The sequence below is a fragment of the Porites lutea genome, chromosome 8, assembly GCF_958299795.1.
Source record: "Porites lutea chromosome 8, jaPorLute2.1, whole genome shotgun sequence".
Classification (NCBI taxonomy): Eukaryota; Metazoa; Cnidaria; class Anthozoa; order Scleractinia; family Poritidae; genus Porites; species Porites lutea.
The window spans coordinates 33,636,992-33,664,477 of record NC_133208.1 but is presented as its reverse complement, the minus strand read 5'-3'; the positions used below and the strand labels follow the sequence as shown (position 1 = coordinate 33,664,477).

General features: G+C 39.5%; 1 protein-coding gene across 1 annotated transcript; it reads left to right on the top strand.

Moving 5' to 3' along the window:
- The first annotated feature begins 6,358 nt into the window (after nucleotides 1–6,358).
- Nucleotides 6,359–26,490, top strand: LOC140945605 (cartilage intermediate layer protein 1-like). Its single transcript, XM_073394618.1, has 9 exons — nucleotides 6,359–6,628; nucleotides 7,338–7,370; nucleotides 12,499–12,681; nucleotides 14,213–14,386; nucleotides 14,794–15,102; nucleotides 17,241–17,346; nucleotides 18,858–19,003; nucleotides 21,897–24,003; nucleotides 25,034–26,490. Exons 1-9 carry the CDS (start codon nucleotides 6,376–6,378, stop codon nucleotides 25,035–25,037), a joined length of 3,315 nt encoding a protein of 1,104 aa, XP_073250719.1. The 5' UTR covers nucleotides 6,359–6,375; the 3' UTR covers nucleotides 25,038–26,490.
- Nucleotides 26,491–27,486: the final 996 nt, after the last annotated feature.

Here is a 27,486-nt window from a genome sequence, read left to right as displayed (position 1 = left end):
TCTTCTCCACCTTGCCCTCCTCGTAAAAAAAGCTACGCAATGAACTACGCATTCAGGATCGACAGGATCAGCTGCGTCAGTCGCAAGGTTTTCGCTCATCTTGCCTGACGGACGTACATGTGGCGATCCGGGTCGCGAAGGTCACGTTGCTTATCAAGTTACTTAATATAAATGAATAACAGGCTTAGGATTGGTGACGGGCAGCGTATTTAATATTAACTAGAGAGTATTAGAGGACACTTAGAGTGTATTTTATTTCAAATCAAACATGATGGAGGCTAAATTTAGATCTGACAAACTTCAAAATGGAAACTGCGACACCGCAGATAACTTCGTTTCACCGAACACCGCAGACTTTAAGACGCAAACATCGCACACCGTGAGGTTTAAGAACACCGCAACACCGCAAGCTGAGATTTTATTCGCCGCAACACCGCATGAAAAAATGCCCAACACCGCAACACCGCAAATCCCCAATGTCCCCCTCCTTTTAGTTTTGCAATGTTCAATGCAGACTCTAAATCAGGCGGTTGATGTAAAATAACATGTTCACGCATTTCAGGCCTTAAACCACGTACAAAACAATAAATCCATTCACTTTTAGGTAAATTTAGACGACAGCAGAATGAAAGAATATCGTAATAATAATCGGCAACAGTCTCCCCTAACAACTGACGACGTTCTTCTAATTTTTGCCTCAACTGCCATAGAGTTACTTTTGATTCAAAATGGGAAATTAATTTTTGTGACAAAACTTGAAACGACTCATTTTCATCAGCCTCTGTTAAAGTTTCAAGTATGGCAACAGAGAAGTCTTCAAGTGAAAATTTATCTCGAAAAGTCAGTATAGATAAAATTAAGAAAGAAGAACAGTTGGCGCCTGAGTCTAAAAATGAAGAAAATTTGGAGGTAAATATCGTTGGGGCTAAAAATAATATTTGTGGTGAATGTCGTGGCTTGTCTGTCGCAAGTAGCCCAGAGACAAGGGCATATGTGACTGATGTGACTGACAGGGCTTCTTTGCCTGCCACATTCAGTAAAATTGATTCTATTCATCCTTTCCAGAGGGACAATTTTAATGTAAGTGTAACAATAAAGGGAAATAGTTATCGTGCTCTCCTTGACACAGGAGCAGCGGTAACAGCAATTAGTTCTCAAGTTTGGGACAAGTATCTTAGTCACAAAAATTTTTGTTTAGATTCCTCGTCGACCAGTTGTGTAACGACTATAAGTGGTTCTCCTCTTAGCGTTCTTGGTAAAGTATGGCTCAATTTTGTTATTAAGTCTGATGTTTTTCCTTTTAAAGCCTATTTCAGCTTGCGTTGATAATGGAGTAGAAGAAGCAGATAGTAATATTTCTCTTCCTTTCGTGGCTGGAAGCTCTACTCTGCCTGTTAGTATAGAAGGTCATAGTTTTCATTGTTTAATAGATTCAGGAGCTGCTGTCACAGCAGTAAGTGCTAAAGTGTGGCGGAAGTATTTGTGTCACGCTTACCCTAGGCTAGATGGACCTGATTCGGAGAGTGTGACTACCGTCAATGGTTCCTGTTTAACTATTTTGGGAAAGTCACCAATGAAATTTGTTATTGATTCTCATGAGTTTCCTTTTGAAGCCCGCGTGATTGAAAATTTGTCTTATGATGTTATCCTTAGTAGAGATATGTAGGAGAAGTAGTGTAGTTGTAGAGTAAGCAGAAGTTGTAAGAAGATTAAGAAGTATAAAAGCAAGATGTAACTCAGATTCCTGGTACCTCGTCGTGTAGCGAGCGAGTTACTCGAACACACCCCCAAAAACTAAACTCAAAAGTTAAGATAGATCCGTCTTAAAAATAACTTTCAAAATTCTTCACAACAATACCATAAGTTTTGTTGTTACTTTCAAGATTTCTCTTTCCTATCGCCGCTTTTGAAGGGTCGCTACTTCAGTGTAGCTCAGGGGAATTAAGACCAAATCTCATTCCCCGTACAGTTGGCCTTACCCTTGTCCTACGGAAAGTGCAGCAGGGGGTCCAACTACAGTAGAACCCCGATAACTCGAACTCTGAAGGGAAAAGAAAAACAGTTCGATCTAGCGGGAATTCGAATTATCTGGGTCGACTGAATTTTCAATTTTCCATGTAAAAATTGGTAGTTAACTGATTTTAGTATACAGCATTTCAGTATACAGTACAGTGCAAATGTAACTATGCTTTCTTATTATAACACAGGGAAATAACTGTCCAATTCACTGCCAATTCGTGATCTGTTCGTTGTAGTTATTAAAATCAAAATGCTGTAGTGTTAGATTTTGGGTCGATTATTTAAACGAAGTCTAACTTAGACCGCGGTCTTAGGAAATCTTTGGACCTCCAGATCTCTTCCTTAGTGGGTTATTTTAAGAAGACAAATGTTCTTCTGTCTTTTCTTGTCTATTATTTGCTCAAAAAAGGCCCTCAGTGTTTTTACCGATTACACGACAAGAATAGCTAATGGAGTGGCAGCCGTGGTGAGTGGTTTTGAACTACATTCTCGTTGGGTGCCCCTGAAGAATTCAAATTGTCGGGGTACATTTCGGTGTATTTTGATCAAGGGAAATCAAATTTAGTTCGGGTTAGCGGGGAATTTGAGTTATCCTGCTCGAGGCAAAAATTAAGAGTTGGTGGTTGATTAAAGCTTTGGACAGATTTGAGCGACACTGGAGATGAAAGTTTTGCCGTTATTTTCTTTTAAAATCATGGAGCGTGAACTATCTTCATCACATAATGTTTTAACTCTTTTGTGTTATGCCTGGCTGATTTTTCTCAGCCATATCCTTTGAAATTTGTAAACACTGTTTTGCGAAGGATCGCCTTATCTTTTAAATTTGATTTACAAACTTTGAAATTTCTAGTGGATGAAAAATTATTTCCAAGGTAACTGTAATTGTTGACAATTTCTATGTTGCGCCCAGTGATATGAAAACAATGTTATTAAGAGTCGACTTCCTATATTTCTTCTCGAAATTCCTAATTTTAGTTTTCTTTTGATTCACCGATGAAAGCCAATGTTCACAATACTCTGCGAGGATGGAGAGAGCATTTTCTAATCCTTCAGCTGACTGAGGGATCAAAACTAAATCATCTGCATATAGTAGACAGCTTAGATGGGGTCGGATCGGTAGAACTATGGGATCTGTGTCTCCATGGTCAAGTAGAAAGGAGATTTCATTAAGGTATAAATTAAATAGCATGGGAGAAAGGATACAGCCTTGCATGACATCTTCGCAATAATCAAAGAATTCTGTCCTTTGATTAGAAACTTTTATTGAGCATTTAGTTTTAGAATAAAGACTTTAAATCAAGTTATAAAATTTGTCCCCGATATTGTATTGGAGGAGTTTGCAAAAGAGGCCATCATGCCAAATTGAATGAAAAGCTTTCTTGAAATCAATGAAGCAGTTGTATAATTTACCTTTTGGCAAATGTTTCAACTATTGGTCGACTAGGGTTGGTAAACTGAAAATGTGATCAGATGTACGATGACCTGGCAAACAGCCAATTTGAGCTTGATGTAAAATTTTTCGATCAACAACATGATTTTTTAGTCTTGTATTAGAATAGAGGTGAAGAGTTTTCCTAATTAACTATTTATGCATATGCCCCTGTAGTTTGCTGGGTCTCGTTTGTTGCCAGATTTAAGAATTGGGTTACCGTAAAATTCCGAAAACAAGCCCCTCCTTGTATAAGCCCCCCAAACTCGTAACGCAAAAAACCCTCCGTTACATCGCCCCTCCGAATATAAACCCCCCTGGGGGCTTGTACTTGGAATGTGCCCTCAAATACAAAGTAAAACAAAGCAAAAACGATAAATTTCCTTCCCACTACACGCTAGCCCAATCGATTTTGAAACGCAAATTTCCCTTCGTACATAAGCCCCTCCAAAAATAAGCCCCTTCAAAACGGGCCTTTGAAAAATACAAGCCCCGAGGCTTATTTTCGGAATTTTTCGGTATCATTTTATACCAGTTTTGAACATTTCATTGCCGATTTTGTCAGGTCCAGAGGCCTTTTTAGGTTTCAGTGATTTCGCCATGTTTTCTATTTCGGAAATTGAAATAGGGCTATCTTGAACGTCGTGGATGTCTTTTGTTTGTTCTAAATTAGAAAGATTTTCCTTGAACGAGATTTGGTTTAACAGAAGGGAAGAGGGATCTGAGTGTGAGTGTCATTGTTTAAAATGCTTAAAAATGCATTTTTTAATGAAGTGATAGCGTAAATAAAACTTGAATTATTTATTGATTGATTGATTGAAGTTTGATTTTCTTTGAGAGTTTTGAGATAAGTGTGAAACAAGTGTAAAATTTTTTCAAGGCGTATAGGCTTGTCACTGCAAAACTTCTGTCATACAATTTGACTTTCCTCGCCATTTGCTGGCTTTATTCAGTTTCAAATTTCTTTTCTTGTTTGTCTTGCCATTGATAATGACTTATGAGGGCCCCCAAAGGAGTTTTCAATCATGTCATCCCGAGCCGAATTTTGCGCAGTTCTAGCCTGCACTTGTCGGTTTTGTCAGTACTGAGCGGCTAAGCCGTAAAAGCGCGTGCGCAGCGTGCGCAAATCGTTGCTCCCGTCCCAATCTCCTCGAGGTTTCTCTGCCCTCGCCCGCCATTATTACTTTGCGCGCAAAACCAAAACCTCCATGCTACGCAGGCTAACCCAGTCTCATAATCCCGCCGGTTATTCCTGCTTACAGCCATTATTTAGATTTCCTCAAAAGTGGAGCCCATGGGATAGCTTGTGCTACGGTCGAAGTAAACCAAGGGTTTTTGACTGTTTTTAAATGCAGATTACTCTTCAAATTTTTGTCCAAATCCCGCATCACCTTCCAAAATTGCCAAATTCCGTGCCCTCCAATGCCAAATCTCTCTCTTTTTCTTCTTGGAATCTCGCTGTCCCGGGCTTCAATTCTTTTAAATCGCGAATCACGAATAACTTTTAGGGACCCTCGTTTACGTGACAAACGTCCCGATGCTATATTTTCAACTTAATAATATTATTATTTTTATAAATTGAAGTTGCTTCTTATAAGTTCATATCACAAGAACCCACTACAAAAACAAGTGGATAGCTGTATCTGGTAGATAAATCTCTACACCCATGGATAAGATTAAGTTAATAAGTAAATATGAAAGCCGTTAAATCTTCTCCTTCCTAGACTTCACGATATCTTTTGCTTCACTTGATGTAAACAGCCAAAGCCCATAGTTCGAGGAGGCTTAACTACTCATAAGCTTCCTATTGTTTCTGTTAAACCGCCGTGATGAATTATTGTAATCCATATCCTTAGTATTTTTTCTTTCCAGTTTTTATGTTGTACGTCATTTCCGCCTCTCCCTTTTATTGCGACATTCTCCATCTATATAATATTGTGATTGCTACATAAGTTCAGTAACATCTGTAAACCTGAAGAAGGCTGGTATGGCCAGCCGAAATATTGTTATAAAAAAACAATAGACGTTGCAGGGGCACCCAACAAGAATGTAGTTCAAAACCACTTAAACATAGCATTGTTAAACGTATTTTAGTATTTAAACGGTAGATATAGCCATATTTTTATCCCCTAAAAATTTTTCATCTGTTCGGATTTCTTAGCTGAAAGTCTAGTGATCCTAAAATTATAGGGATTAAAACTTAACGTTTCGAAAATTTCAGCCAGAAAAAAGGCTTCCGAAAATTCTAGGTGACCTTTTTAGGGTAAAAATCCGCTAAAAATAGGCAATTATACCATTTTTTAGATGTTCGAAAATCCTAGGAGAGGCAGGAAAGCAAGAAATTTTACAACAAATGTTCCGAAAATTCTAGATCTCAAATCGTCTTCCGAACAGATATTTTCCGAAAATTGTCGTTGGGTGCCCCTGACGTTGTTTTAAATCAGCTTTGCTGTAGTCTTCGGACTTCTCGTTCTTGTTTCTGTTATGTCTCCTCGCCAATTTTCTATTTCTAATTGATTTTTTTGTCTCTATTACAAATTGAGTAGTAGGATTTTTTTGGCTGGATAGTGATTTATGCGATGGCTGCCCACGCTTTGAAAAACCGCGCTAAACCGCGAGACAAACTGAATGGAAGGATTGAAGTCGAGTTAAGAATTAGCGTATAGGTTGTGTCATGTTTCCTTTATCACGATTGAGAGGCCGGCAGTTCGCTTTGTTATCGCTACAGCGCTTCATACTTGTCAATTGTTTATATCGGCCAATAAGCTGAATGTCTGGGTTTCCATGTGCAGCTGATCGACGGATCCAGTTTTACTTCGGGATAATCCTCATTTTCTTTCTGGTGATCCGAAATCAGTCTGTCACGCCCAACAAAGCGAACTGTCCCTCTAGGACAAGATCCTACCCACGATTATTGTGTTTTCGAGATGGCGTCGAAGTCCGATTTAAAAGAAATGGTTCCTTTGACAACTTTGAAAGGTGATTCAGCGCAAGAAGATCATGATGAACAAATTGCTGAAATTGTGGAGAAATCTTCCGGTGGTTTCGGGTTCCTATCAAGGCCTCGTCGAAGAGTTCTAATCGTACTTGCTGTCATTGTGCTTGTGATCATCATTGTTGGAGTACTCGTCGGAACTATCTTGCGTGGAAATTCTGACACTGAAAGAAAAAAAGACGAATGTAAGTACCTGAATTATAGACCCTTGTCAACTACAGGGAATCTCAACACACATGCAGTGAAACATTGGTGAAATTTGGATTAGAGATTGTCATTCCGGGAGTTTAGCTATGAGTACAAGATTGAGTCGGTACAAGTGCGAGAGTTCAAACAAGTTTAGTAAGCTTCAGACATTTACTTGTCACATACACAGCTACTTATGTTATTTCTCAGGTTCATAAACTGTTAAGGACTGATAATCAACAACATCAGCACTGGCTCATTTAAAATTGTGCCATAATCGTACTCGTAATCAAGTCTAAAGGTGACTATTGTCTGATGATATCAGTTTTCACAGTGTAAATGTTCTGTGGTGTGTTTACGAACGTTAAATATCGTAATACAGTACTTTAGTTTTTGGCATATCGGGGTTTCTTTCTGAGAGCAATTCAAACTGAAACTAAACAGTACAGCTATTCAGTTGCAAATAAAACGAAGGAAGTCGAGGGAAGTAAGAAAACAGTTCCGGGTGAGCTTCATTGAAACTCTTAATCACTCGGCTTACGCGAAAAGTAGAAAAGAAAATATGGTGTCTTTACTCGGGGCTACCAGTCGGGTAAATACAATCAATCTATCATTCTGGCAAGGTCAGTTTATTAAAAGCAGGAATCTGTTTTTATCGAGATCTTGCGTTAACTCAGTTTTTTCAATCCTATTTATCCTTCGTATCAGCTGAAAGTGCTTTACAAGGAAAAGAAGTGGAAGGTGAGTACACTAAGCTTATAAGGGAGGCGTCAACTGGTAAGAATATAACTTAGACTAACCAGTCAAAAACCCGGCTCTTCGCTCGAAGATCCGAAGCGCCAGCAATGTGGACTGTAAGCCACTAAGCAAGTATTTTAGCAATTAATATTTAACAGACAAATATGAGCCATTCGTTTTCTCGGTGATTTCTCGGTATAGTAAAGAGTTGGCGTTAGTGTAACAGTTATTTTTTTTCTCTTTTGTTTTGTCCCCTTTCACCTGCACCAAAACGTCTCGTGACTACTGATTAAACAAGGACAATATTACCACGACTTTATCTCACGGAAAAATTTATTGTGGGGTCGTTATCATCGTTTTTCCTTGAATATTTGGTAAGCAATTTACAGTATTCATCTGATATTTACTTCCCTTTGTCTTCAGCTTTTAAGTATAAACTGATACCCTACTTAATTCAAGTGCCATTATATTTAGCACGCAAGAACTAAAAAAGGATATTGTTTTTACGTCTCTCAAATTGGAGTCGTGGCAGACTAGCTGCCCTACTTCGTGGTTATCCGAGCCCTTTTTTTAAGATCCTCAGCATTGGTCACCATTGGTCTACTAATTGCCTCAGTTGTAAAGTTGTTCATAAATGGAGCGACAAAATCCCCCCAGCCTTAAAAAGTGATCGCTCTCCAAGCAGCAGAATTAATGAACGCAGAGGAGGCTAGTGGGAAAAAATGTTTTGGGATCTGTTCAATCTAGGCGAGGAGGAGAAGGAAGAATATCTCGCCAGAACTTTATTTATAACCAGCCATTTTAACCTAATTGCCTAGACTAATGCCACTATCCGTACCTGGCACAAGCCAACCCCAACGGAATATCACGTGCCCATCACGCCTCGATGTAAATTACACTAGTAATAGTTGACACTACAGCTGCCCCTGCTCTCTAAGCTGCAGGTAAATTGTATCCCTAGTCTTTGTGTTAGCCTGTTCCAGGCTCCGAGATAGTCGGGTCCGGGAAATTGAAGCCTGGTTTCCGTATGATCGTTCGGATCGTCCCGATCCTCAAGGGGTTTAAGGCCTCGGTTAAAGGTGCGTTTGGAGGATACCGTAGAATTCCGATAATAACGGGCCCCCCGAAAATAACGGCTACCCGAAAGTAACGTTAATTTTTAACCTTGCTATTAAAACCCGAGAGTAACGTCCCCCCTTTCTTGCTGGTATGAAGTTTTCTTGAGAAGTAGTAGCCTTCCAGATTTAAAAGCGTCATTGAAAGAGAAACTGTCTGCCCTCAAGCGTAATTCGGATGGAACAGCCTGAGTGCAGGATTACTGTATTCAAAGAACAGAATCATTTGTGATTTTATTTTAAGCTTAACTGAATCCTGTTTGAAACACAGATTCGGGTATAAAAAACAGAGAAAAGCTGTATGTGTCAACACAGTTGTCATATAATACGAACAATATTTTCGACGTATAGTATACGAATGGCATTTGAGCCTTTTTTGTTACAGTTTACTTTGTTTACATGGATAATGAATACCGTAACCAGCATTCAACCCGAATGACCTTTTTTATGTCTGTTGTGCGTCGTCTTTGTGTAAAGCCACTGCTGAATTACAAACGTTTTCTAACCATCCGAAAGTAACGGCTCGGCCCAATAGTAACGGCCCCTTTGGCCTGCTAAATCCGAAAAAAACGGGGGCCGTTATTATCGGAATTCTACGGTATGAATGATTGGCAATATCTCTCGCTAGGAGACCTAGAACAACATGGATTTTTCGCCAAAAGTAAATCTTGAGGTTTTCTCGTGCCTTAACGTTTAATTATGGTCACCTGACACGTGACCAAAAATTGAAAATAAAGGAAATTGGCGATTTGGTGGCGAATTTACTTTGTTTGGATAAACAAATTGGCATTTCTGAAAGAGGATAAACATACCTAACTTTCTACGTTTGGAATGAATGTACGCGAAGTTTAAAATTAAAGTTTTAAATAATTTAAGATTAAATTTGGGCATTTAACATGATATTTTCCCTCATAATTTTTTATTGAAGTGCAATGGACGGTCATTCCAAACGTGAAGTTTTAGAAATATTTAATGAGATTAGAAAAATGTTATCGAATTTCTTTTCTTAAACCGTCAATAACTTACGATATTTAGCAAAATGGTCTCGTGACATACCTTGCTCCGGGTCTCCTTTCGCGTGCCACTCGCGCGTTTGAGCTTGCTTGCAGACAGTTACGGTTTTCATTGTTGTGAGAGATGGTTGCATCGTCATCATAATGGCTCTGTCGATTCCAAGCGTACCCCTACCCCCAAAAGCATCTGTCAAGTGTTGACATCTTCTTTGGCTCTCGACATCTAAACAGGAGCGGACAAAATTGCTCAAACTCTCGTCTGTAGCCAAACCCGTCAATTCCAGTCAATTTTACGAGATTTAACTCCAATTATCGCAAGAAATCGCTCCGTTTCTAGGTAAAATACAACCACGTCCTTCTTCCAAACCGAAAAGTATCCCTGTGGTGTTTAAAAATGTTGAAAATGCTTCACTTTAATTTCTTATAATGTTATTACAATGTTGATGCTGGGGAAGGGGTAAAAATAGGTAAACTAAACAAAAACAACGTCTTTTGTGCAGCATTTTGTAGTTTTAAAGTTCGAAATAGTTTAGCAGTTTGTAGTTTTACAGTTCGAAAACAGCAACAACACAACATTAAAATAAATAATAGCATCAATGAAACTGAAACAAGTAAAATGCTCTGGCAGTCCTTTGAAAAAGCTGTGATGCAAACGGTAGACGTTCTCAAGGACTGATGGCTACTCCTGGTATGATACAAACACCTTGATATTCTAACGATCATCTTTCCAATCAAAACTTTTTAGAAACAACTCAAAGTGTTCCAAGATTCTTCAAAAACAACATATTTCCAAATATGTTGTCGTGTAGTCTTTGTTGAGCTTACCTATTTTAACCCCAACACCAAACATCATAACGACATTACACGAACTTACGGCGAAGCATTTTCAACATTTAAGAGAACACTTGTATACTTCTCGGTATGGAAAAGGGTTGTTTTTTACCTAGAAACGGAGCAATTTCTTCCGATAATTGGAGATAAATCTAGCAAAAGTGATGGGAATTGACGGGTTTGGCTACAGACGACAGTTTGTCCGCTCTTGCTCAGATGTTGAGAGCTAAAGGAGATGCCAGCACTTGACAAATGCTTTTGGAAGAATGGTACGCTTGGAATTGACCGAACCATTATGATGACAATGCAACCATCTCTCACAACAATGAAAACCGTAACAGCCTGCGAGCAAGCTCTCCATTTAAGGGCGAGTTGCACGCGAAAGGAGACGCGGGAGCAATGTGCGGGGAAGAAAGTGAGAGCTCTTCGTTTCCTCCGCCCCTCACGACTTCACCGCTCACTCGCGCGTTCGCTTGCCACTCGAAATGGAGAGGTTGCTACCAGTCGATTACATTTCTTGGTAGTCCTACACGTTCGCTATTCCCTGAGCCAAATTGCGTTAGGAATTCCGAGGAAAAATTCGAGCTATTTATATACTAAGCAACGTCTACTATGGCTTCACGTGTTCTTTTGCACTGATTTCAACCAACCCTTAACAATTAACAACATTGCGGCAGTCACACGTGCCTGACACAAAAAATCCTGCATGTGCGTCATACAACGATGCCCAAGTGTACACTCCGATAGCGTCTTGTTTACTTACAGTACTTATTCGATTAACCGCTCTGGGCGCTTATTAAATTTTTGGACCTTGAGAGTGGGTGCTTATTCGAGGCTGGGCGCTTATTAAATTTTCACCATTCTCAGCAAGTGTAGTAGTACATTTTGCAACAAAACAGTAAATGTTAATAACAAAACGCGAATATGTAACAAAGCAAGGTTTCTGTGAAATGTTCTGAAGAAAACTCCGTCTTCGGGACTCGGGAGGGTCTCTTATTATCTCTTATTGGAGTTTGTGTGAGCGGGAGTGTGGTGGGGTGGGCACTTATTCGAGGCTGGGCGCTTATTCGAGGTGGGCGCTAATTCGAGGTTGGGCGCTTATTCGAATAAATACGGTATAGTGCACTATATGCAAAAGACTGCCCTATAGTTCTTCACAGTGATAAAACCTAACATGCCTTAAAATATAAAATAGCTTGAACAGTCTCTAAAGCCTGGTTTTCACAAGCGAATAAACATAAGCATAAGGACATAAGCACGCGCAGAATGGCACATTTGACTCAATTCTCGATCTAGCTTTCCTCCGCCCGATGATAAACAAGATGGCGGGTAAAGCGTCCGCCATATTGCTTTAATTCGATATATTCGCATGAGGTCTGGGTCACAGTGACCTATGATTGATCCACGGCCTTGTGCTTATGCTTGTGTTTATGTCAACCCAGTTTTCACTTGCTTACGCATGTGCTTGTGCTTATGCTTATGCACTAGTGAAAACCAGCTACATCCAAAAGTAAAAGGGAATACATCAACACAGAATTGATAGTCGGCGAATTTCTGTATTTTCATCAAGCATCATAAACTTTACTTTCTGACCACGAAATAGAAAAGAGGGTAAGCGCGTACATAAATTGTAAGGGGGGGGGGGGGAGGGTGGCGCTGACTCTTCCCCAGCCGTCGTCGTGCTTAACGCACGGCGGGAGCAGGGGTTGATGGGAAGGGAGAAGAGCGTCTCTCTCCCACGCTTTTCTCCTTCCCATCACACCCTGCGAGCCACTAAAGAGGGAAGGTGAGAGACGACTGGGGACGAGTCAGCAATTGTTGTCACAAATTAACCCTTGAGGTCCTTTCGTGCATTTTCTGTTTTACGTCATCTTAACCATTTTATACTTATGGGAGTTTAGGGCTAAAACGTCATCATTACTCGGCGGCCCCTGTTTAAGCAAATCGAGATTTTTCTGGGTACTTTGCCAGATATACGCGCGAGCTACTAGGATGCCCCCGAAGGGATTTTGCCTAGAGGACCAATTATGTGGCGCAAATGTTCGTTTTTTTTTATCCTGATCCGTTCATTTAATAACCTCAGTCCTGATCAGTTTCAACTTACGTGAAATGTAGTTTTTTTTTGTAACCGTGGCCAATTGTAAATTTTTATAATTTTTTTCACTTGCCTTTTTTCCACAGAAACCGTGACAGAGATATACCCTTCAGCTAGTGTATTTGACACTTCAGCTCATGAAGTGCAAGCAACAACAACGGTTGTTTCGGAGTTGGCACCTTCAGTTAAAAAACCTCATGCTCATACCACTGCATCAGGATATGCTCTGTCATCAATTCGTCAGCTTGTACCGAATACAGGTAAATGCTACAGGGCAATTCATTCATTCACATATTTGCAACACAAAAGAATCAACAATATAGTACACAGTTGTAAATAAAATGTACTTAAAAGTGTTGAAGATATCGACCTAAAATAAACTAGAGACCTTATGAGAGATTATGCTTCCTCAAACTATTGACTACATAACGAGTGGATTACTTCAAGTGATACACAATACTGAGTATACGGAGTAGCGTCAAACGATCAGTATTTGATCGTTATTCATTATTACTTAAAATAATAATAATGACAACAACAACAACAATAATAATAATAATAATAATAATAATAATAATAATGGTTTATTAACAGTGTACCCACTTAGTGGCTCTTCACCTGTTAAAAACTACGGTATAAAATATGAAATCTACAATACAAAAAGCAATAATATCGGACTATAAAACGATATTGTATAAAAATGTAACAGAGATTAGTAATAGTAATACAAATGTTATTTAATAGGTAGGCATTTACTTCCCCACAGTATACTTTGAAATCGCTACAGTTTCTAATATTTGCCTGAAGGGCATTAAATGACTTGGCGGCAGGGTCTTGAAAGGCGCCCCTCGTCATTGGTATAATTAATCTTGTTGCTGCTCCTGGCCGCAAAGAGCGCAGATGTTTAACTGTAGCTAGTGAGTGGTACGTAAGACGACCAGCTGGGGAAGTGCAAAGCCTTGTGAAAGTGGAAGTCTCTTCGCTGTCTTACTGGTAACCACACTGTCTTAACAATATCATTAATGTCATTTCCATACATACACAGGACAAAACTAGCAGCTACTAGCTGGACATGTTGTAAACGTTTCAGTTGAAATTCCGGCAAAGGGTAATAGACAGTGTCACAATAGTCAAGTTTTGACAGCACCAGTGACTCCACTAAGTGCTTTCTGAGTCTATAACCGGCAAAGTTCTTAAGTTTTCTTATTATTTGTATTGTTCCGTAACAGCTCTTGCACGTTGCTTGCACTTGCTCATCCCAGTTAAGATGCTGGTGGAAATGGACACCAAGAAGCTTACTTACAATAAATCAGTAACTCGTACGCATTTTCGTAAAGGAAGAAATGGAACTAATTGATGGTTTTGTCTAACTCTTAGACTGTAAAGCATTCTATTTCTTCCTCTTCTTTGCCGAAAGTATGGATTATCGTTTGTGAAGCATACGATCCTAGTCTAGAAACAAGTGACTTAATTAAGTCCACATTAGACGCGAATGTAACTTAAAGTTCTTTTCCAAGCAGCTATTATATGGCATGGCAAATTTCCTTATTTAGCCTACGTGGGAGGTGTTTGATTGGGGAAAATCGGAGAAACATTTTGGAAAGCCTAATCCTTATTCCGTTCTTTGAACCACCATAATGCCTACATATGTAACTCGCACTGAGTCAATTAGCGGTCAAGTCAATTTGTAGTATTGCGATTAAAAGGGTTGCTGCCGGGTCGTTACTTGCTATATTGGAAAAAAATGTTGCTGTAAAACAGCCTCTGCTAACAACTTGCTTTGCTTTGTAGAAGCTAAATGGTCTAGATGGGGCACTTGGAGTGTATGCACTAAGACCTGTGATAATGGAACACGCGTCCGCACTAGAACATGCATCGCTCAAAACCAGCGCGCCGTTTTTGCTCCCATATATTGTGCAGGAAAACCTCTACAAGAGAAAAATTGTTCACTGTGGAGTTGTCCAGGTGAGCAGTGACGTGTTTTGTCAAAGGAGATGATAGAATACTCCCTCATGTAAGCTATATAGGTATGTTTTCTTACCCCTTTTGGTTGGCTTTATGCTTTGTGGAGCCACAGTGTGTGGAAATGGATATGTTTCTGTCATTTTGTCTCATGAAAACAGGTTTGCCTTAGGTCCAAAAAAGGGCATAAAATATCTCATATTTATGTCTGTAATAGGGTAAGGATCTCAGAAAACATGTCGCACGCCCTCGCGTAAAGTTTTGAGAAGTACCTAGTCCCCCAGGATTTAAAGGGTTAGCGGGGTCAACAGGGTACACTTCAATACAGAAGAAAGAGCACCCTTTCTGTACATTTTTAACTAATGCCTATAAACGTCTCTAATCACTCCTGTTTTACTTTTATTTCTTAGACTGCTCCAAAACATGCGTCAAAGGAACGCTGAATGTGGCTTGTGACGCTTGCACTTGTGACGGTCATGTTATTACTGGTCGTGTTCAATCAAATAACGGTGCACCAATTTCAGAAGTTAGCATTTCTCTGGCAGAAACACCGTACAAAGTTCTGGCGCAGACAAATGACAGTGGTTTCTTCATAGTTCTTAATGCTTGCACGAGCGAAGAGCTGTTGTTTACCAAAGTGGGTTTTGTTCCTGTAAAGCTAACAGCGGCTGCTTTGACGTCCACGACAGCCAATGTAAACGTGAAATTGGAAATTGCAGGTAGTGCTAATGTTATATTGATTTTCCCTAATACGGTCTCCAAAAGAACAGTTTATAGTTTCCTTTTTACAAAGACATCTCTATTGTAGAGAAAAGGTTTGTCTCTTTGGACCTGCATTCGCGAATCAGCAAAAATTGTTGATAAAGAAAAGCATCCAAACACATAATAAAAATCACTTGTCTTCCTCGGGATTCATTACTAAACCGCTACGGTGACCTTTATGAATACTTTCATAGACAAATAAAGAAAAAAGAAAGTACGAAACAAGCAATTACTTAAAACTCAGGCCTCGTTCATCATCTGCTTGTACTCTGGAAATTTACTCGAAGGGCTTTCCCCTTTTATACATCACAAATACACGGAAATAACATGTTTTTCTGTTACCCACCCTTATTCCCAGGGGCCACTTTCATTTTCTTCAATTAATTTAATTTCAAACTGTGTTCTCCGCATTTTCTTCCAGCTCTGACACTAGTACCTACTTTCAAATTGAAACTAGTAGTTAATGTGCCTTTTTACAGCTTCTAGCTAGCTCGTACTAGCCCGAAAGTCATTTTAAGTATTTATGACGTAGTTGTTAACACTAATCGGCTCCTGTTGTTTTTTAAATGAAAACTATTGGACGAGGTTGACGAGGGTAGCCAGAATGATCACAATCGAGGTCTGCGTTCTGCTCAAGCCAAAGGCTGCTGATGTGATAACACAAAATTAGGGCTTGATAATTCTCGCTGTCTTGCGGAAACTAAATTTAGTAATTGTTTTATTATGCATACATTGGAGCGTTTGCAAAGACAATAGTAAACCCGAGAAAACCAAACATGCCACATCAACTTGTAAGGAACCTTTTTTGGCAGTAAAATAATTCTGATGAGGCCTTAAACTGCTCTTTTTAAGATTAAAAATTGAATCCAAGCTTTCGCCGATAAACGGCATCGTCATTACGGAGATTTAGAGGCACGTTACGGCAAACGGCAAGCGTGAATTTTTACCACGTGACCAAGTTTTCCCTTTAACTGTCGTTAACTGTTTATTACTTCTACACAAAAAAGCTAGTAGTTTCACACCAGTTTTATCCGTGAGAATTGTTTTGGACTGTTTTTATCTGCTCATTTTCAACCTCGTCCCACCCATTTTTTAAGGGAAAAGCCCTGGGGACAAGGTTGGCTCATTTTCTATTTTGAAAAATTTGCAACTTTAAACTGACGTTCGCCGTTTGCCGTAAACGTGACTCTAAATCTCCCTAATTATTTGTCAGCTTCGAACGTGAAAGTTGCAGCGCGGTCCAAACGTTTCCAGCGAAATGTGATAAAAGCTTCCTCTAAAATATATGTTTTAAAACTTGAAATGAAACTTTTGACTTAACTCAGACCCGTTATTATAAAATGCCTTCTGTAAAAAAATATTCTTAAAAAGTTACAGAAAAACAAACACGTAGTCAGTGTCTGCAAAATGACGTCACTTCTGCACACCGTAAATGATATAATGGACGCCTGGGGCCTTTACTTAATTTTAAGGAACCAATAGGGGAGGTTTAATAGATGAGAGGCGTTTATTTTCATTTTTGCAGCAATCTCGACAAAACTAATATGCTTTCTGCGAAAGTATTAAGAAAGTTTTATGAATAGCGGAATATCCACTCCATAAAATGTCAGAATTCTCGTTCAGAGTCATTGTGTTGTCCTCGTTAGTCTATCCTTGCTTTGAAATTGACATTGAACAAGACGCAAAATGCGCAAAACCTTTGTCATTTCGTTTTGTGTTCAGTAGCAGGTCTAGGTCGCACAAAATTAAGCGTTTATCAATTTCAAAGTTTTTTATTTATTGTTGCCATAGTAACATCGATTTTACTTAAACCAACATTTTGGCAAATTTCAATCTATAGTCAATCATTGGTGAAAATTTTATAGCGATCAGACAAGTATAAAATCACTTTTAAAGCGATTGAAATTAGTAACATATTACACTACAACTTCCCGTTAACTGCCACCTGCTTGGAAAAGGGCTTTTTATCTTGGATACTGGAAACTGGGACCTGCCTCTCCATTTTGTTATATTCGGGTTTCAGTAATATACACTGTTAGTTCGACTTTCTCAGAATTGCACTACTAAGAAAAGATCTGTATATACTATGTTTCAGTACCTCCATCCATCACTGTTCATCCGCGAAGCAAAATGCGAATTTCTGGTCAAGGTGTTACTCTATGCTGCGATGGCGAGGGCAATCCCAATCCTGAATTCGAGTGGTAAGGATACTTCCAAGCTAACGTTGACCTTGAAAAAAATACACTTCTCTTTACCGATGAACATAATTTATATCAACTAAGTTGATTCAATTATTAACATCAATTAAAGTTGTTGTTTAGTTAACGTTTCGAACGCTAAGCCCGCTCTGAAGCTAAGGCCCAAATAGCGGCTTTCAGAATCTTTTATGTTGGAAAACTAAGTTTGTCAAACCCAGTTGACATGGACCAAATATTTTGTATTAAACTTCTACAACAATGGCAGGCCATGATTTGATAAGAAGAAAGAAAGTTCTCGTTCAGTTCTAAAGTTTCAATGAACAATACTTATTTTCTTAACTTTTAACATGCTGATCATTTTTTTTATTAGGCAATAGGGGAACAGAGGATATTTTTTAAAATGAGCATGGTTGTTTTTCATATCCATCCTCCACATCATACAAGTTTTTTGACATCTCCCCTATTGAACAGAAGAATATAAATGAGACGCCTCCCCCTTGTTAAGGAAAGTGAATTAAGGGCAATATAGCTACCAATGGTGCAGAGATAAACTTTTTAAGCAAAGAATTAAATCTAAAGGTAGCAAACACAAGTCATAATGTTAGTATGGGTCTAGTATTTCTGACCTAAAGGAAGTTAGTTGTAAACGAAGAGAAATTCTAGTGCATTGGGAAAATTACATACAGGACCATAATTATGGCTAGTTTAGAGTGATTTGATGCAGTCATGCCTAGTATAGGTTCAGTTTTAAGACCAAGACCAGTACAGAAACACGCCTAAGTAAAAAGAGGACAAACAAAAGAAATGCTTTGAAAAAGTCAGATGAAAAACTAAAAATTCAGATACTCTAAGATATTTTAGGCCTGCCTCACAAGAAAAAATTTGGCAGATAATTATGTAACGGTTCAATATTTACCTTGGTTCAAATTTTATCCTTTTTTTCCCTTGGAATGGTAAGGGCTATAAAAATGGGTTTGACACACAAAAAAATCAAATCAAATGGAGCCATAACTTTGTACCTTTTTGCATCCCTATGGTGTGACATATGATAAATGTTAGCTTTAAGTTTTGAAAAATGAGCAAAGTGGTTTGATTTTGATAATGATATTGGCGATAATGGTGACAATGATTGACGTAAAGAAAATGAAAACAATCTGTAATGTGTGAACCGGTACAACTAGATAAGGGTGGTGGTGATGATATGGATTGTGCCGGCTACGTCACAAAATATAGTAGTATATTTAGTAATTAATACTAGCTTGCAAATAACTTTGAACTTACTTCCTTTCTTCCTGCCTCAGAAATTTTTTGCTTGCCCCCTCAAATTGCTTCCCTTCCCCGGCCCCCCACGCCTTGTTGCATACATAATGAATGCAGCTTTATACCAAAACATACCGTTGTGATAAATAGATATCTTTTCGGTGTAATTATTCATTAAAAATAAATTAATGTTTTAGAACTTATGCGACTATTTCCTTCACCTTTATTAATCTTCCATCTAATTGCCTTATAAGGTTTAAAGAAAACAACATCATCGATGAAGCGACCAGCAAATCTCTCGAAATTTCTAACGTGAGTGGTCTTAATGGAACTTATCGTTGTCGAGTTGTCAACGACTATGGCGCAGACTTCTCCGATACTGCGAATTTGAAAGTTTTCGGTGAGTGGAACTAAATTGGAACAAACTGGATTAGGTGATTATCTTCTTAATATCATACGTGACGAATTACTCTTTAATTTTGGCGCAACATTTCAGCGATAATTTGTAATTTCACATGTGAAAATTACAAAATTGCCATGGCAACCTTCCGTACGTCCTAGTGTCAAGATGGCGACGAAGTCTTAAAATGTCATGAATGAAGATCCAGGATATAAAAAGACGTTTTAGAAAACCTGAACACACGAAAGAGCACATTAAGAAGGATTCTAACAGGTATTTTGTCAAACTGTAAGAACTGAACTCCAAGAAATCGTCTGGCCTACCCGATATTCCTGTACGGCTTGTAAAGGATGGGACTGAGGCTATGGAGAGACCTCTTACGCTACTTATGAACAGAACTGACGATCAATGAAGGAAAGCTACCGGCTGATTGGAAACATGCTATCGTCAGGCCGGTTCAAAAAGCTGAAACATGAAAAGCCATGAAACTTCCGGCCAATCTCAGTCCTTCTAATTTTTTCCAAAATACTTGAACGGGCTGTCCACCGTATGGTCTAAAGCTATTTCCAGAAACACAGGCTTCTTTCTCCTCTCCAATCCGGCTTTCGCCCACTCCACTCTACATCCACATGCCTCACACACGTGACAAACACTCTGCTGGAAAACATTGACAAAGGACTATTAACTGACCTTATATTTTTAGACCTAAGCAAGGCCTTTGACACCTTAGATCATAACATCATTTTAGATAAGTTAACTTCATTAGGAATGAATCGCTCTGCTGTCCAATGGTTTAGGTCCTATTTAACCGTGCGCACCCAAAGGGTTTAATGGGGTCTTGTCTGAGCCCCAGCCTATATCTTTCGGGGTCCCCCAGGGTAGCGTACTAGGCCCTTTATTATTTATCACCTACTAAAATGACTTACCTCTGGCGGTTCAAGGTTGTGGCTTCGAGCTTTATGCTGACGATACACTTATTGAGCTATTTTGAAAAAATAGCTCATATGTCAGTGGTTTGAGCGTATGTATCTTTGTGGCTTTGTGGCTTTGTAAGTTCGGATGTCTGTTGCAGGGGCAAAAAAGGTTGAAGGTACTATGAGTTGCTGCGTCGGAACCCATGAGTGTGATAACTCGAATTCCCTCACGTGAGAACCACGAATTGGGCAAAGTCGAACACTTTCACGTGGAAAATGTGTGACTGTATATCTCATGCAGACTGGCTTTTCACAGTAATAATATTACGAGCGTAGCGACTTTATAATCTAGTCAGTCCAGCCGCCCTGAGTCAGTCTGCTAACCGCACGTGGTATTAGCAACACCGCGGCAAAACGTTTACGCATGCGCAAGGTTGAACATTTCCGGTCTCTTTTTTCAGTCACACTTTCCAGTCAGATCAAATTCTCCCTCGCGTTTGGGGTGCCATTACCGCCAAAATTCAGCTATAGCTACTTTCGTAAATGGTGCCTCTAATTTTGTTTATGGTGCCTTCGTTTTCATAAATGGTGCCTCTGTTTTCATAAATGGTGCCTCTGTTTTTGTAAATGGTGCCTCCAATTTTGTTTATGGTGCCTTCGTTTTCATAAATGGTGCCTCCAATTTTCAGTGTCAAAAGGCGGACTCCTTAGCCAAGGAGGGTAGTACTTGGTGTAAGACTACCCAAAATGTCCCACGCCACCGCCCATTACTGTTAGTGCTGTAGTAGCTGTGCTTTAGTAGACGCGCTGTAGTACCTGTGGTAGCTGTAGTAGCTGTAGTAGCTGTAGTACCTATAGTACCTGTAGTACCTGTAGTACCTGTAGTACCTGCAGTACCTGTAGTAGCTGTAGTAGCTGTTGTAGCTGTAGTAGCTGTAGTACCTGTAGTACCTGTAGTAGCTGTAGTAGCTGCAGTACCGGTAGTACCTGTAGTACCTGTAGTAGCTGTAGTAGCTGTAGTAGCTGTAGTACCTGTAGTACCTGTAGTAGCTGTAGTAGCTGTAGTAGCTGTAGTACCGGTAGTACCTGTAGTACCTGTAGTACCTGTAGTAGCTGCAGTAGCTGTAGTACCTGTAGTACCTGTAGTACCTGTAGTAGCTGTAGTAGCTGTACAGGGTGCAAAGAAAATCATTTTTACAGCTTGCCATTTGGGCAAGCTGAAGCTAACATTTACTAGCCCAAGCGTCATTTCAACTAGCCCCTAAAAGCTTTTTGAAGTAGAAGTGATCTCACAGTTCTTCTGTTATTCGAATTCCTAAAAGAAGATCACTTGCCTGTCGGGCAAGTTAAAAACAGAATTCACTAGCCCGATAGCAAAATCCACTAGCCCTGGGCTATCGGACACTACTTTCTTTGCACGTTGCTGTAGTAGCTGTAGTAGCTGTAGTAGCTGTAGTAGCTGTAGTACCTGTAGTATCTGTAGTAGCTGTAGTAGGTGTAGTAGCTGTAGTAGCTGTACTACCTGTAGTATCTGTAGTAGCTGTAGTCCTGTAGTAGCTGTAGTAGGTGTAGTAGCTGTAGTAGCTGTACTACCTGTAGTATCTGTAGTAGCTGTGGTACCTGTAGTAGCTGTAGTAGCTGTAGTAGCTGTACTACCTGTAGTATCTGTAGTAGCTGTAGTAGCTGTAGTAGCTGTAGTAGCTGTAGTAGCTGTAGTAGCTGTAAAACGCGAGTACCCATTTCTTTCACAACGACTACAATCTTAACAGTAGACCCATAGATTTGTTTAGAGTGCAGTTCCTCGTTCTACAAAAAGATTTGCGGTGTTAATGGAATTCTTATGCTCTGGCAAGGGTAAGGAGTAAATTTTGTTAGATGTTTGAAAACAATCAAGCGTCTGGAACCTTACATGGCAATTGACTTTGAGTATTTTGAGTAAGGCGTGAAAGGCTACTCACGCAATCTTGTCTTTTTCGCAGATACCCTCGACGATGCACTGTGCAGTCCTATTCCCACCAGAAAAAATGCAACACTTCCAGCTGGATGTGTGATCGATGGTACAACAAACAACATCGTTGATATAGGAGAATGTATTCCGAGACCATGCCTTCGGAATGACACCTGGCTTTCAAATACCACATGCAAGGATGAGACGCTTTGTTGCGGAGTAGAGGAAGTGGGAGATGTCACTGTGAGTTGCGGGAGTTCTGTGACCTTCACTGTTTCTAAGGTAACGCGTTGTGGTTGCCAAGAATGCTTTCAACCGCAAACGCGAATAACTGGTGTAGTTGTTGGCTTAAAAGGGGCAACTGAAAAACCTGTTCCCTACTGCGACTTGACGTTTGAAGGCTATACCTATAGCGCTGAGTTTTCTGGTTTTTTCGACTTTGAAGTTCCCAAAGGAAAAGAACGGTTAACAGTGGTTTTTAAGGACAACTATGACTACGAATATGCGGATTTAACGAAAGTATTTCACATCAAAGAAGGTCAAAGACTTTTCTCTAAAATTGTTTTAAGGTCCAAACCTGTTGCAAAACCGTTTAATTCATCTGAACCCTTTACAGTTTCTTTGGGTGAAAGTCCTGTTCCTGACTCCGCATTTGCCGAGATTGAAATTCCTGAAGGTTCGCTCTTGAAGGATGACGGCACAACTTATTCTGGGCAAGCAAACCTTAGAATGAATGTAATGGATCCACGCAACCTTTCGGATATTCAGACAGCCCCAGCGGACTTTTCTACCATTGATGAGGATGGAGATGAGCAGTTATTGGTCAGTTATGGGATGCTTGATATAGACTTTGAAGATGAAAGTGGAAATCCGCTTTTCACTTCTAAGCCTATTAAAATATCTATTGATCCTGAAAAGATGAATATTTCGGTTGACAGTAACGGAAACACCAACACAAAATTGTGGTGGCTCGACCCAAAGTCAGGAAGGTGGGTCAAAGCTGGGGATTTATCGACAGGAAACGAAACCTCTAGCAGAAGAAAACGATCCCCAACGCGTTTTTTGTTGGAAACTGAAATTACACCTGCTGTTGCGAGACAAGGAAAACTTAATATTGACGTGAGAGAAAATTTTGGTGCGGTTCGAGTATATGCTCCAACTAGCTCATCCGTTAGAATACTTTGCGAACAACCAAACTCGAGGCCCAAACGATATCTTGGGTATTTGGAAGAGAGCGTTGATGCTAGCAGGGTTGCCTGTATATCAGTGTGGATAGACAAAACATGTTTTATGCAAGGAGAAAATCAGGATTCACTATTTTTGATACCAACAGATCCGGACTCATTTCCTCCCGAAGTTTCGGCATCAATTGTTTCTTCTAACCTTCAGGGTTCATCCCAAGTGGAGTCATTCCGGTTTGAGGTCAAAACTAGTAGAAATGGACCAGTGTTTACCCATTCTGATCAAGGACTCCAAGATTGTAATGAACCGTACCTAACGTCCAAAGACATAAGACAGTTTGTGTTCGACCCTCCTCAATCAACAAATAATCTTGAACTAGCGAGTCCACGGATAACTAATCGCAGAGATCCACGTAACTGGATACCGGCAAACACTAGATGTTTCATCAAAATTTTGCTACACGGCAAGAGATCTACTTTTCTAGCCTCAAGTCACAGGCCAAACAAAGGGGACAAATTTGGTGATTCTGTTTCATTGGCCGAGCAAGTGACTGCTGGAATTAATAAGTACGTTGCATGCCCTGAAATAAGATGCCCAGGAAATGTCTATGACACAAGCACAGGACGACAGGTTGAAGAATGGACACATGTTTTAGTAACACACTTAACTGCAAAGAGTTGTGACTTCCACCGGCATCACCTTCCAAACCAAGATAACATCGATCGCAATGGAGCTGCATGCCCAACTCGATCTAAGCGTCATTCACCTGGAGCTGAAACATGGTTGTGTGTTCCACTTTCCCGGGGCGGATTTGACATTGATAATGTTTACACTAGCAACAGAAATTTCCCAGAATTAGGTGTTAAGAGGTGCAAAAATGGAAACAGGAAGTGGGAAACAGGAGAGACGCCAGATGAAGTCAACGTAAATCTACCCACTGTAGAATTTAACTGTAGGTAGGGAACCAAGACTTAAATAATTGTTAAATATTGTTCCTCAATTTGATTGACCCCAGAGCATTAGTGGTGGTACTTAGGAGCCTCCCGGCACGAGTTAACATGATTATTACAAAATAGCTCCAGGGCGATTTTGATTTTCTTCTTTTTTCGTTTTTTTCGGCCAAATCGTTGCAGATTTTCTGGCCAATCTTAAAAAGAGAATTCAAATGCGTCTGGAACTAGTAGTTTGGTACGTTTATCAAGGGCTTTCTCCGCTCCTTCTCGTAAACGTTACCTTCAGGGTTTCAACCGAGAATATATAGTCTGTTTTTCCCACGTAGCAGCTGCTGTTCCCAGGGCCTTCGAAGCGACTTTCAGTTTTGGTATCCGGCAGCAAGTTAATAAGTGGAAATAATAATAATAATAATAACGCGAATATTTATACAGGATAACCTATCAGTTCTAATAAAAAGAACTGTTATCAAAAGGGTCCTGCAATTATCTCATAAATAGCTAAAAAATAAAAAATAAAATCGAAAGAGGAAAATAAAATAACACTAAGAAATCTAAGATTCAAAAATCAAAATCTGTAAAAATTATTGACTTATAAGACTGAAAAGAGTTGTGAATTATGGAATACTATTGAAAAAACTCTTTTAAATTACTCTTAAAAAGAAACGTAGAATTTAAATTTCTCAAATGCCGAGGTAAAGTATTGTAAACTAGAGCCCCTTGAAAGGCAAAACTTCTCCGTCCAAATTCTAATTTGGCTTTGGGAAGTTTTAGTGAGTGAAGAAACTCACCGATCGCTTTCACAGGCTGCCTGCTGAAATCCACTATTTAAAAGAGAGCTTCTAGTCAGGTCGTCTGTACTGTAACTTAATTGAAGTTTTCATTCACTTTCAGTTGATGGCGAAAGCGGCCCAAAACATGCAAGCAATTTATGTGCTTTTTCTTTTGTTCACTCGTTTTGAATGGTCTCGGTCGGTGGGTAGGGTGTCAGTTTTAGTACGCTAACGTTGTTGTTACTTTCTTTGTTACTTCTCAGCTGAATCCAACATGACGGCCTCTTTAACCTTGAGGGCTTACATCTGACTTCATGGCGTTGAAGATAGTAGTTACAGTTCTTGCTCGGTTATTTTCGGTGAGAGGTTTAACCTTTAATAGATTAATAGGGAGCTTAAGCAGCAGAGTTTTTAAGCGACGCAAGTCAACCGGAAGTGGACTTCTTGCATTCTTGGGCAATACCGTTGCCCAAATATTCTAGCATATCCTCGCTTTAAGAGTAAAGGCACTTAACAAGATAAAATTGGTAACGCCAAGGCATATTGAAAGAGAAAAGGCCTCACTTTCGGTTGAAAGGCGTCGTTCAAAAACGCCTTTGCTTAAGCTTTGTAATTAGCAAGAAAGGTCGTCGTCATATTTTTGTGCAAAGTCGTGTGAGACACAAATCGTAAAAATAAACTACTATAGTTGCCCATTTTTAACGGATTTTTACCCTAAAAAGGACACCTAGAATTTTCGGGAGCCTTATTTCTGGCTGAAATTTTCGAAAAGGTAAGTTTTGATCGCTATAATTTTCGGATCACTAGACTTTCAGCTAGGAAATCCGAACAGATGAAAAATTTTTAGGGGATAAAAATATGCCTATATCTACCGTTCAAATACTAAAATACGTTTAACAATTCTATGTTTAAGTGGTTTTGAACTATATTCTCGTTGGGTGCCCCTGACCAGTGGCTGAGTAGCCTGCGTCACAGACGAAACTGAACTCTGGTTAAGTCCCTCTGCGAAACAGCGGTGAAATCCTTCGGCCCCCACGGCTTGTGTACCAGGATTTGAATACGCGCCATATGGTTGGCCTATTAAAAAGCGATTAACGATTTGCCAATCAGGATGATAGGAAATTCGAAACACACTTCCGATAATTCGTCGAGTCCGTCGGGGGCCCAGAACAAGGATCTCCGCATTCATTGATGTCTGCGATGCAGGCTGGTGACTGAGTAGAAACGAAAATAAATGCAGGCACTAGTTAAGAACTTCTAGTTCACTCTGCATTTTTTTTTAATATAGATAAGTTCATTCAGGCATATTTTCTTCTCAGTTCCCGTTATTTCAAATTTGTGGTTGTTAGCTTTTTTGTCCCTCTTATATACTTTATATAATTAAGTGGTGACTAGCCATAAGAATTTGTACTTATTGTATTTTATAGCTTTTTTGCCCAGGCTATTGTAATATTAACCAATAACTTCCATAACAGGACCTGACAAGTGTATTAATGTTGTCACCTAGATGAAGTTTGATTGTTTGATTGATTGACTATAATCCTTGTGCAATAGCTTATTTAGTTATTCAGTTCAATGAGGTTTTTTTCAGTAATAGTCTATTCAAACAGTTTGCAAATAAATAAAAACAACAAATGAATAAATAGACTTGAAAAGTAAAAGTGAAGTTTACAGTACAAGTTTTGTGTATTTTAATAAAAACAAAGTGCATCATCTTTAATCAATTTAGAGTTTGTTTTACTTGACCCGTGAAACATATACTAACAACTTGTGCAAAATAGCAACAGGTAAACGAGAGAATGGAATTATTGTATAATAGTGCGTAGTACGGAGTCTACTACCTATTTTCCGGATTAAGTAAAATCACTCTAGTAGCGAAAGGGGCATGAACAAACTTTCTCCAAAAAATTCTTAAAGGGCTGCACTAGAAAAAACTCTCGCACAGTTAATCAGCCAGAAAAAAATTGTTGCAAGCTAAAAATCTGGATTTGGAAATGTGGCATGCCGCTGAAAATGTTTGGGTGGCAAGAGTTGGTGACAAGAGTTTGAAAAAAATCGCCTAACAGTCTGTTATTTCAGTCAGTAACGATAAAAGTCTTATCAATCAAATTATTCCCTCGATAAGGCAGGGTAAAAAGAAAACATTTAGTTTACGTGGAGGTGGGGGACCCCAGATAGGTGAGGTAACATGTGGCGGGTCACCCCACCTATCATGTAAACGAGATCAAATTAAAAAATGACAGATTATATGGACAGGCAGGTTACCCCACCTAAGCAGTTTACCCCACCTACCTGGGGCACCCATCCCCCCATCTCCATGTAAACAGGCCCTTAATCCAAATATAAACGTTTTGCTTCAGTGCCTGTATATTATCTGCCGTTACAAAGGATTTTTTGAGGAGTGCAAATTCCAATAGTCCTTGTATTGTTCATGGTTATCCGCTTTTCGGACAGGAGTCACAGCAACTATTGACCACTCCAGAAGATACCATAACAGGCCATAATGCTCTTTGTTTGTCACCCCAAAGATTTTCATAAGCATTGTTTTCAGTTTCTCTTGGGGCCATTTTAACTCCCAAGAGAAACTGAAAACAATGCTTATGCAAAATTTTGGGGCGACAAACAAAGAGCATTTTCTGGAGTGGTCAATTGCAGATCAAGAAGTCAACAAGCTGTTTTGAATAACAACTACACCAATTCTAGCGTTGATTGCTAG

Coding starts and splice junctions, on each gene's coding strand:
- LOC140945605 (XM_073394618.1), top strand. CDS start 6,376: ATGGCGTCGAAGTCCGATTTAAAAGAAATGGTTCCTTTGACAACTTTG. Junction 6,629..7,337: donor TGAAAGAAAAAAAGACGAAT/GTAAGTACCTGA, acceptor CCTTCGTATCAG/CTGAAAGTGCTTTACAAGGA. Junction 12,682..14,212: donor TCAGCTTGTACCGAATACAG/GTAAATGCTACA, acceptor TTTGCTTTGTAG/AAGCTAAATGGTCTAGATGG.